At 39.7% G+C, this 12,253-nt stretch overlaps 1 protein-coding gene across 6 annotated transcripts in view; it reads right to left on the bottom strand.

Annotated features, from left to right (window-relative positions):
* The window catches only part of GRIK1 (glutamate ionotropic receptor kainate type subunit 1), a 152,374-nt gene that overhangs the window by 43,640 nt on the left and 96,481 nt on the right, over positions 1-12,253 (bottom strand). For all 6 annotated transcript variants that reach the window (XM_083500337.1, XM_083500340.1, XM_083500336.1 and 3 more), the window contains exons 6-7: positions 11,410-11,583; positions 9,124-9,267 (exon numbers count right to left, since the gene is read on the bottom strand). In XM_083500337.1, coding sequence (XP_083356463.1) covers positions 9,124-9,267; positions 11,410-11,583 — 318 coding nt within the window. The remainder of the gene's footprint in view (positions 1-9,123; positions 9,268-11,409; positions 11,584-12,253) is intronic.

Below are 12,253 nucleotides of genomic sequence, written 5' to 3'. Positions count from 1 at the left end.
GGTTGGAGAGCGATGGCAAAGGTGCGCGCAGCTTTGGCATCGCTCTGGGAGCTTGCACGGCTGGGGGGATAGCTTCCTTAAGCCTGGAGAGCAAGAGGGGTCGGTGCGCACCGACCCCTCTCGCTCTCCAGGCTTCAGCGAAAGCCTGCATTCGCGGCGATGGGATGTGGGAGGGAGCTCGCTCGCCGCCCCGCGTGTGCTCGCCGCCGGCGCCCCGCCTCTCGCCGCCCGACTCGCCCGCCTCCCTCCCACGGCACACTAGGCAACGTCTCACGGCACACTAGTGTGCCACGGAACACCGGTTGGGAAACACTGTTCTAACCTAGAGCAGTGTTTCCCGACCTTTTTTGGGCAAAGGCACACTTGTTTGATGAAAAAAATCTCGAGGCACACCACCATTACAGCCCCGTGACGTCAGCGCGCAGCGTCACGCCGGGAGGGACGCACGAAAGTGTAAGTTTCAATTTTTTCCCTCCCCCTTGCCGGGGAACCTCCAAGCTTTGGGGGTGGGGGGGGAGGAGGCAGCAAAGCGAGGCAGGAAGAAGAGCGCGGCTTGGCTGAGTGAGCTTTGGCAGGGGCAGGGAATGAGAGCCGCGAGGCGGGCGCTGCGGACGGAGGCGCTGCCCGCCGAGCTCGCAGGCAGCCAGGCAGGCAGACAGCGAGAGCCCCACGCTGGGCGGCCTCTCCTTGCCGCCGCCGCCCCGCCTCTCGCCGCCCAACTCGCCCGCCTCCCTCCAGGCAACATCTCGCGGCACACCAGGCAACATCTCGCGGCACACTAGTGTGCCGCGGAACAGTGGTTGGGAAACACTGCACTAGAGTATGTGACTCGTTCAGTTAGTGATGGTGCTTGGAGAGACATCCTTGATATCTATCCAAGAATACTGGAACTTCCACTTGTTCCTGACACTTTCTTCAGGGAACATTTCCTATATTCCTATTTTAACCAAATTTTAAGACCAGTTGGCAGAGTTCTGGGGATTTAACATCTGTTGTCTTTGCAGTTTAATTTGATTTTAGCTGATTGATTTGTTATTACTAATCCTGAATGTTCTATATAGAGCAACATACGCATTCCAATGAAATAAAAGGAGCTCAAAATAAAAACACATATTGAATTTTATTTTCAAAATACTTTAAAATAGCATGAGCAGCATGCTGCCTTCAGATATCCTCCTTGATGTTAACCAAGGCCCCTTGCCCCTCCCATTTTTTAAAAAAGAAAAACTGAATATTTTTGGAGAGTTGGTTGATTGGTTGGGGCTGTTTTGTGGAAAAGATGCCTTCTTTTCTATGTGTTTTGGGCTTGGGGAAGAGGTGCAGACATTTTTCCTGTTGTTGTTTATTTCAAGTGGGAGGTTCTAAGTTCCACCACTTTTTCTATTTTGTGGTTTCCGTGACAGCTTCTTAGATTTCCAGATGTGCCCCTAGGCTCCAAAAGTTTAGGGACCTCTGCTTTAATTAATAATCCTAGCTGCTGTTGCAGAATAAGTTCCACATCCTGAACTAAATGACCTTGGGTCTAGTAATTATGTAACTGTACTAGACCAACTGTGGCCCTTCTGTTCAAAAAAAGCAGCCTGTGAGTTTTCAAGTAGTTCTTGGTTAAGTGAAAGTTTTGACAATCTGTGGTAAAATATGTAAGGCACTTAGCAACTGAGAAGATGCCAGCAACGAATCTAGACAAGACTGAAGCACTTGCAAAGTATTGTAAAGTTCTTAGGTACTAGTTACCTTCCCCAGGGTTCTCTAATTATTATAGAACGGGTTGTGAAAATATGTTTCTCAATGGTGTAACTTCTTAGTTAGTTGTTGACCAGCAATCCAGTGAGACTGCCTGGCCCAGAATATTAATATTGTGCCAGAGAGCTGGGATGCGTGTTATGCTTGCCATGGTGATGTAACCGAAATGGCAACTTCATGATGATTTCCCCTTCTTCATGCCATGTACAAGCACTTACCATATGATTTGGCTCCATCATATGGGGAGCATCCCTTCCATGGTCTATTTCAATAGGGACAGATAGATGGTGTAGGACAGGCACTTCCAACTCCCAAGAGACTGATCTACTCCCAGTATAAAAAAAACTGGCAGTGATCTACCCATTGTCATTGCTGAGAGTTGTCAAGTCTTTTGGGGGGAGGATAGCTTGTAGATTGCGATCAACTGCTTGAACATGCCTGGTTTAGGACAATAGCTGCCGCTTGTCAGAAACAGGCATTATTTAATAGCTGCCAATGACAGTTGCATCAGCAGAAGGCAGTCACTGTAGAACAGTGAATTTTTAGTCCCTGGAAAAGCGTGATTTAATCCACCTTCAGACCCTGTGCGTGGAAAATGTTGCTGAGATGATTGTCAACATGCTTGGTAGTTGTTTGGAAAAGGCACCATAAACTTGGATTTAGCTCTTTTCATTATTGCCACCCTAGTTGATAAGCTAGCTATCACAGATTATTGAACCAAGGTTATGCATGCACGAAGTGGCACCGCATATGCATGCAAGTGAAGCATTAATTTATAATATAACTAACAAATTGTGCAGGAGATGCTAACTTTCAGTGGTCAAAATTGTCTCAATAAGCATAATTCATCTATAGGTGCAGTATTTGAAAGATAAATTGTCACTGCAATAATATCTGAAATCTATATTTTTAAATGAGGTTATTAACCTTAATAAAAACAGATTGAATATGAATGTGTATCGATCTTAAATTCAAGCAAATGCAATTTTCCCTGAAAAACTCTATCATTGTACCATTGATTGAGATCATTGTTTCACTTTCTCTAAATTTATTAGTCATGCATCATTGAGAATCAATATTACACCATGGTTTCTAGCCAACAGTAGCCATCAGATCAGTCAGAAGTTTTTAGCTGTGACTGTACCCAATTAGAGTAGTTGGCCATTCTAGGGAAACTTTCCCACACTGAGCTACTCTAGATGAAGCTCAGTCTGACCCAAAAGTCTTTTACAGTTGGTGTGAAGCAGACATTTCTTTGTGTTATACTAGCTGAAAAGAATAAACAAGCTTGAAAGTACTACAAAGCGCACACCATCTCTGGGCCATTACAAACTACCCAATGTGAGCTCTCTCTGTGTTTTGTGTATATGCTTAGCTCAAAGCATTAAGATATTGATCTTATTTTCTGTGTAATTTATAGAATGGGGTTAAGGTGACTAATTACACTTTCTTCTGCCCTTACTGCAAGGAGCTTGGTGTGGTATACAAGATCTCACACATTTCATCATTGCAACAACCAACAGTTAGAGTTAGACTGAGTGAGGGACAGGTCCAAGGCCAGCCACTAAGCTGCATGTGGAAATTTTGAACTGGAGCTCTCTAATCTTAATCCAGTACTGTAACCACTTTACCAGAACTACGGTGTATATACACCTCTTTGCTCTTTGCATTTAGTTTTATGTCCTTTAAACCCTAAGCTCATCCTATATGCTAGAATGTGAGGCTGGCTTCTAAGGCAAACCACACTTACCCATATCATACTTAACTGGTTTGAATTAAATTTTAAACATTACTTTTTAAGATTATTTTTTTTAAAAGTGATATGTTAAAGAGCCTTTCAATTTTTTTCTTTATTCAAAATAATAAGTTCCAAACCAGTACGAAATATAAATAGGTATCTATGTTTCCAAACACTCTCTGGCTTCCTGGTTCCAGTTCTTTCTACTTCTCCCTCCTCCATTGCTTTTTTTCTTCCACTTGCCTTTTGTTTTATCCTACCTCTATACCTTCTTTCACCTCCACTATCAATAGTATATGTCTCCTGAAGGATTTCCAGTTTATGCCCTGTAGAATCCATCTCTTAATGGAACTACCCTTTCATTTTCCATTTCTATTAGTTAAACTTATTATTATCAGGTATTAGTCAATGAGCTGTAATTGGGGAGGAAGTGAGAGATGAATACCTCTGAAAAGCTACGCATTGAACCACCCCAATGCAATCTTTGCCAGATGGGCTGGGTCGCATATTGGTGAAAAGCAGTTGGAAAACAGCTATACATTTATCTGAAGAGAACATAAAGACTATGCGTGAGCAAACAACAGGATGATCTAGTGTTAAGGTGGGGGCGGGGAGTTCATTCAATTGAATTCATAGGAGTCATGGAAAATCTGGACAGATTTAATTGACATTTCCCCACCTCTTCATATTTTGATTTTTTATTATACTGTTGCAGTTACAATATCAGCTATTACTACAAAAACAAACTTATATCCAGCGTTTATCCATAGTTACTTTTCCAGTAAACAATAATAAATAAAGCAATACAAATAATAAGATCTTCTATGAATACCTTCCATCAACTTATCCATTTCACTTAGTTCCAGACATTTTTAACAGCCATTCCTGGACAGATGGCAGCTGAGAGTTTTTCCACTATATAATCCCTACTGTGTTAGCAGCAGTCAATAAATTTGGCATGTGAAGCTCAATTAAAGTCTGAATTTAAGAATGTTTAGTGTGTAGAGTATAAAATGTCTTCATTCCCCAATCTCTCAACATTCCTCAAGGACTGCAATTCTGTGAACCACTGATCTGATCTGTGAGCCACAAAGTCACCTTTCTTCCTTGGAAGTATGACCCTGGAAAGTTATCTACGGTAATTCCCTGAGCCAGATGCATAGCCCAATTCACAACTCATGTGTATGTGTAGTTGTATTTAAGATTTTTAAGTCTCAATGGATATGTATAGTGCAACTAATAGTCATTTCATTTCCTCAAGACATTCTGGAAACTGAAGTTCTGCGTGTGCTTCTTGAGAAATCTCAGCGCTATAATCAAACTTCAGTTCCCAGGATTCTTTTGGGAAGGCACAACAATTAAGCCAGTATAAAAATTATAGGTGTGGATGTGCCTTTCAGGCCTTGACTGTAGTTTCTTTTCCAATATGCAGTTTCCTTTTTTCATTTAGTTTAGCACACTGCACAATAATAAACAGCTAGCTTTGGATTTCTCCCTTCTTTGGCTTTCTATTATTCTTCGTCTGCTTACTGTATAATTACTATAATGACTGCATAAGTCATTGCACATTTTACCAACTAGAATATGCACTTTAAGGCATAATTTAACATATTTTTCATGCTAATATTTCTTATCAAATTATAAAGCTCTCATAGGTTTATTGAGTTCTACTAACAATCCTCATGCAAACCTGCCTGTTATTTTTCTGTAATCACCATGCTGTGAAAATTGTTCAATCATCAAATGTTAACTTTAACAAATTAAGTTTTTATCTTGAGTTAAATCCATATCTATTGTACTGTATAATTGCAATGTTAAAGCCATATTTATTGCACGTCATAATTGTAGGGTTTTTGGAGTTAGAGAAATGCAAAAATGTCATATATATTGGGGGAAAGTAACAAATATATTCAGAGAAAGCTCAAGGGGACTGTGGAGCCTCTGGCTCCTTTTGTTCATCTACTGTTTATTTATGATTATTTCTCCTTTAGCTAGTTTTCACAAAGGGTTTATGGTTGGACAAATAGCTACAGTCTATGTTTGCTGCTAATGGGAATCTTTAGTATATCCTCAATACTTTACTTATGAGGGGCGTGTATATTTTGCATTTATCTCATTTCCTTGCTCATGGAGCCTGGTGGTGGTGCTCTTCTGCTTTGGGTTTTTTAAATAGCTTTTCTCCCTATAAATCAGGCCTGGTTAACCTTTGGTCCTTCAGGTGTAGCTGGAATACAACTCCCATAATCTATAACTATTGGTCATGCTGGCTGGGGCTCATAGGTTATCTTCATTAAAAGAATCACAGGTTAGCCATCCCTGGAGACAGAGAGTTAAATAGCAAAGCAGCTGTCTGAGGAATTAAATTTAATTCCTCCGAACTGATTTTAGTTGTCCTGAAGAAAAAGATAAATTTTATTTTGCAAGAAAATGATCTGTTTCCCTCTTTGTCTGGCAGGGAATATAGATTTGTTTGCAAACTGTTTCATGAGGGGGCGAAGGATTAGAGTATCATTTAGATATCAAATGACATTAGGTCACAGGAACAGGAACTTCTGGAAAGGATTTAGTCTCCCCGTCTGATTGTAACTGAATGCTGATCCTAGGCAATGTACTGTATATAATATCCACCCACACAAAACCTGGCTTGTGAACTCTAGTTAGGTTACCTTAAACCAGCAGGAATATCCAAAGGGTTCCAGCAAGCTTCTATTTCTCCAACAAAAGCTTAATGTTCCCCACACTCATACATAATATCCAGGGTTTGTGTAAAGTAATATTAATGGTATTTCTGTTACAATATTAACCATTTTGTACATTCTTGGATATTACAGGACATTTGTTGTTTAAAGTGCATGGTAAGATGTTGCATCTAAAGCACAGCCATTTTTCAAAATCAAGGGACAGGCAGACAATTCAATAAAGTCTACTTTAAAATGTCTAGTACTGCAGGGCTATAAGCTCTAGGTATGACTGGTGCTGCCTCAATTGTTACTCCCTGTCCCATACCTCTTACTTAGCAAAAGCAAGGAGGAAAAAAGTAAACCAGCAATCTACTTTTCTAATATATATAAATTAGTTGCTAAATGGCAAATATAGTGATTCTAGATTCCTTGGCGGCAATTATTTTATTTTTTATTTTGTGGTTATTGCAGAGATCCTTCCTTTTGTGAAACTCAGCAGTCAGATAAAACTAAAACTCCTTTGATAGGAGAATTTCAAAGGAGGGGATCTAATACTGTTTGTGGGCACACAGCTCCTACTGATATAGCTGTCTAATTAAGCCTGAACAGAAAAGCTTGGGGTTGGGGCAATTTAAAAGTTTCTTCAGAGTAGCGGATGCTGTGATTTCCTGATCAAAATTTCTCCTCCCAAATACTGATTGCTGCGCAAGGAGCAGCTAAGTATGTTTGCAGGTCTGACAGGGAAAGAGGCACAGAGGAAAAGGACTTAACACCTCTTTTCTATTAGTAAAGGTAAAGGGACCCCTGGCCATTAGGTCCAGTCGTGGCCGACTGGGGTTGCGGCGCTCATCTCGCTTTATTGGCCGAGGGAGCCGACGTACAGCTTCCAGGTCATGTGGCCAGCATGACTGAGCCGCTTCTGGCGAATGAGAGCAGCGCACAGAAACGCCGTTTACCTTCCCGCCGGAGCGGTACCTATTTATCTACTTGCACTTTGACGTGATTTCAAACTGCTAGGTTGGCAGGAGCAGGGACCGAGCAACGGGAGCTCACCCTGTCGTGGGGATTCAAACCGCCGACCTTCTGATCGGCAAGCCCTAGGCCCTGTAGTTTAACCTACAGTGCACCCGGTCCCCTTCTTTTCTATTAGCTCTTAAGAAATTCTCAGTCCCCTACAAATGTATTCCTGTTTTGTCTTTTAAGAAATGCCTTGAAATTGAATCACAGATCTCTCACATAATGTGTAGCTGCCCCTTATGCTACCTTTCCAAAGGTTTCAGAATAGCTCAGTGTTCACACATATGCACTATGCAGTATAATTTTATTCTTCTTACTTTTAGATATTTGGACTTTATGTCTAATTTTCTCAGATTGCAAGTTTCCCTACTGATCTAGTTGCTCTTTAAAGGGATTTGTTGCTTGGATTGTTATTGTTTTAAGAACTTCATTAGTTGCTCTGAGAGGCGGTTGCCAGAAGTAGTGAGACATAAATCCTCTTAATAAATAAATACATATGTACACACTGCAGCAAAAATAGGAAGGCATAGATAAGCTCTGGCATTATCTATTACACCCTACAGTTTGAAAGCAATTACTGCTGTGGAAATAGCGCAGCATAGTGGTGTGCTGCAGTTTTCAATCCATCATGGTGATTGTCATTTTTCTCTTTTGCTAAGTACAAAAAAAGCACACTTCAAAAGATAAGAAGCTTGAGCCTTTTGAGTTAATGTTTTATAGACCATAAAATAAATTATCTGTGAAACTACCAGTAATTAGGTCAGATCTCATGTGCCATGCAGAATCAAGCTGTACACAATAAATGTGAATTGTACAATAAAGTCACATATCAGACCATGAACTACATTTACTTGGAAGCTGTGTTGCTTTGGGGCATAACATAATTAAGGCATTCTATGAAAACTGCTTAAGCAATGACACAGTCTGGTTGGAAATGTTTCACAAATGTTTTGATAAACTTTCCCACAACCTCATTATTATTGATATGCTAGATACTGTGGGAAATTAATGTGGAAGACTAGTGAGGAATTGGGTTTGGAGTGTAAATCTGGGTTAAGATGATTGAATAGATGTTGTGAAACATATACCGTATTTGTATATGGAGTAGGATTAGCTGAGTTTCTAAAAACAGAAAAATGTGTAGAAATTCAGGCATTAGCTCTGTTTGGACATCACAATCAGCTAATGTTTCTTGTGACAACAACAAGCATAAGAGAGATTCGACTCATACAAGAGAACAGGAGAATGAAAGCTTTCACTTGGAATTACAGTTAACCATAATTTAGTGTTGTGAGCACATGCTAACATGAAATTACTCTGAAGCTTCATAAGCCATTGTTTGAAGTTGGCTTGTTTCAACAAAGCACAGTACTCATCAGATCTGAATATACAGTTGTGTAAGTCTATTATTGTATAGAAATTGTATGCTTGAAATAATCAAAATATCACACAAATTAACTTCTAGGAATTGATGTTTAAAAAGAGACAAATTTGATACTCGCATTTCAATATTTATGTTCTTTGGTGCTAGCATCAAACATTTTAACTGAAAATGATTACGGTATATTTTGGTTTCCCCAAGCTCTGTGTGCTGATACAGGCTTACAAAAATGAAAATCACCCCCGAACTCCCAGTGGAAAGTTCACTAGAAACCTCAAATGCAGAGGGCAGGGGTGATCTTTGCTTTTAATGGCCCTTCAAAAGTTACGTCAGGTTTGCTTTGTACCAAATTGTAGGCTGAAGTTTTAAATACTGTACCAGGAATTTCCTTCAGTAAAGAGGATATGTGAATATTCTGTTGTTAGCTAAGCACTAGAAATGACACCAAGCATTGTGTAGTAGAGAGAGACACCAAGCATTGTGTGGTAGAGAGAGTTTCTAGTGTATTAAACAGCAATAGAGAAAAAGGCTATTCTGAATTCCAGCAAATGGTCCATGCTTACCTCTTTTATCAGGTTCATAAATCTGGGTCCAAAACGCCACGGCTTATGTCTGTGACACTGCAGGGAGCTGACAGTCATTTGGGAGGCACGCTGGGAAGCCACTGCAACCATGTAAACAGCATCATACACCAGAGCTGCTTCTGTCTGTATGTGGGAAAATAGAAAACACTTTTAAGACAACATGTTTCCCCTTCATTCATCCAAAATATGAGCCCTATGTCTAAGGCTTGTAGTACTCTCATCAATTATCTGTGATTATGTAAGAGTAATGTCTAATTTTAGACATTAGTTTTCGGAACCAGCAAAACTTCTTTGGATCAGGCCCTTAGTGAGCAATTACACATTTAAACGACAGAGGTTTGTTGAGTCTATAAGACCAATGGATAGAGTTAAAGACTCATCTGTTTAATGAGACATATTATTATTTATTATAAAACTTCACACACTGCAAATCTTTTGGGAAATTAATAGATTAATTCTATGCTTCATTGACCTACTTACACTACTTATAAATACTAGATAGTTTAGCAATCAAATGTGATCTGAATTTACTAACAGTTCTTAATATAGTACAGATCTGTGATCATTGTTGGTGTACAAATTAGGATTGGCATAAAATCAATAGCTTTGTTTGAGAATAAATTTAAAGTCTTAACTTGTTGTGAGCAGTGCTTCCCATATAATCTTTCAGATCTAGGACCTGGCTTTAACCACAAACTACAAATGGGAGCCAGTTTTAAATTGTTTACCTATAATAACCACCATAAAAACTTAAGATGACCCCTCCTGGATCAGACCGAAGGCTCATCTACTCCTGTTCTCATAGTAGCCAACCATATGTTTTTGGGAAGCTTGCAAGCCAGACCTGAGTACAACAGCACTCTCCCCACTTTCGGCTCCTAGAAACAGTTATTCAGAGGCACACTGCCTCTGCAAGTGAATGTAAAACCTAAGTTGTTATGGCTTTATCCTCCATGAATTGGTTCAATCCTCTTTTAAAGCCATCCAGGTTGGTGGTCATCACTACATCCAGTGGGAGCGAATACAATACAGGTGACTAGCAACTTACACACATTTAACGTGTGCACATTTAGCTGCACACGCCTGACAATTTAAAAAATGAAAAATAAAGTTGGGCAGTCATCTGGGGAAAAAATACTTTAGCAATCCCACCTGCCATTAAACCCTATGTGTTTTAAACTATATACGATTTTGGCTTTACATGGAATCCCTGAAACATAATCCCAGTGTAAGTTGAGAGTTGCCTGTATGTTAACTATGCACTCTTTGTGGAAATACTTCATTTTGCCTGTTTGAGTATTCTAGTATTGTACTTCACTGGACAACAATGGGCTCTAATATTATAAGAGAGGATTTACTTTCTTCACTTTATAATATTATACACTTCTGTCATGCGCCTTCTTACTCACTTCCCCCCTAAAGTAAGAAACCCCAAATGTTGTGTAACCTTTCCTCATAGTGGAGCTGCTCCATCTCCTTGATCATTTTGATTGCCCTTTTCTGAACCTTTTCCAGCTCTAGAATATCCTTTCGGAAGTGAAGCAACCAGAACTGTACACAGCATTCCGACTGTGCTTGTGCAATGCATTTGTGTAACAGCTTTATGATATTGGCAGTTTTATTTTCATTCCCTTTCCTAATGATTGCTAGCATTGAATTTGCCTTTTTCACAGCTGTTGCACGCTGAGCTGACATGCGAGCAGAGTCATCCTGCACAGAAGATGTAGCTTGTCACTGTACATTAGGAAAAGAGCTACACCTGCTGAAATTTCCAACAGCCAAAGGCACAAACGTATTATTTATTGGGTTGGATGATCTTCAGGGTCCCTTCCAACTCTACATTTCTATGATTTATTAACAATCCTTATTTTGCTACTCAGTAACAATTCTCTAGGTGGCATAGAATGCTAGATTTGCTAAGGCTCCAGTTCTATACACACACGTGCCTTTGAGTAAGCCTCATTGTATTTAGTGGGGCTTATTCTGAGTAGACTTGCATAGGATTGTACTGTAAAAGACAACTATAAACCTGAAATAAATCACCACCACCACCACAGCATAAAACCTCCAGCAGAAGAGATGAAAAGCAGTATAGCAAATCTTTTAAGCAACACCAGGTTTTTAACAGGTTTTCAACAGACATTAAAATAAAAAAATAGTCTTCATCAAGCAGCTGAAAGACCACAGAGCAGACCCCATTTTCTGCCAACATTGTGGACAGAAAATGGACCTTGTGGATATAGTAGACAGTGTTCTTTCACTTACAGTCATCATGCCATCTAGGAGACCCGTCTCTGGCTTGGGTGGTGCCTGTAGTCGTTCCATTGACCACTTCTCAATAACTGATGACACTTGTGGATTGTCAATGTTGAGTAAGCGAAATCCAGTCATATTGACTCCACTGTATCTGTAGGGTTCCAGGTCTAGTGCAAACAAATCCTAAATCATCAAGGTTTCATTTTGGGGGAAAATAAAGGAATAGATTGTATTAATGATAAAAGGAACCATCCTATATATTGAGTCAAGCCAGTAGCCTAGTAGTGCCAACCTAGAGTAGCAATGGGTTTCAAAGCCATGGCTCTTGAACCAAGGAATTGTTTTTTTCCTAGCCTTGTACTGTTTTTCCTTGATCCCAAGCTCACCAAAAATGGCATTCATTATAAAATCTGAATAGCTTTGATCTGAGTAGGATTTATTTTCCCCACCTTGACTTTAAGCTCACCAGACTCCAAGCTCACCAGAAATGACATTCATTATAAAATCTGAATAACTTTGAGCACAGTAGGATTTATAACATATCTCATGTTTGATTTGTTGGAACATAAAACATTAGATGCTCACAACATTATTTTATAAGCAAGTTTCAGTGCAGTACCTGGTATTGATTTATATTATCCCAGTAATAATGTTACAGCTATTACAAATGAAAAGAAAAGAAAGAAAAGCTTGAAAAATTGGCTGGTCAATGTTAAGAAAACTTTCCAGCCCTGAGAATGAAAAAAGCTTACAGCAGTGTGATGGACAACACAGTTTTAGTACTTATGAGCACCATATTTCTGCTGCCTTGCCAGCTTTCGTAACATGCAGTCACTGTGTCTGATACTGTATA

The sequence above is a fragment of the Podarcis liolepis genome, assembly GCF_965112155.1.
Source record: "Podarcis liolepis genome assembly, chromosome: 4".
In the NCBI taxonomy this organism is placed as follows: domain Eukaryota; kingdom Metazoa; phylum Chordata; class Lepidosauria; order Squamata; family Lacertidae; genus Podarcis; species Podarcis liolepis.
Note: the sequence above shows the minus strand (reverse complement) of the source record. Positions and strands in the feature narration are given on the sequence as shown.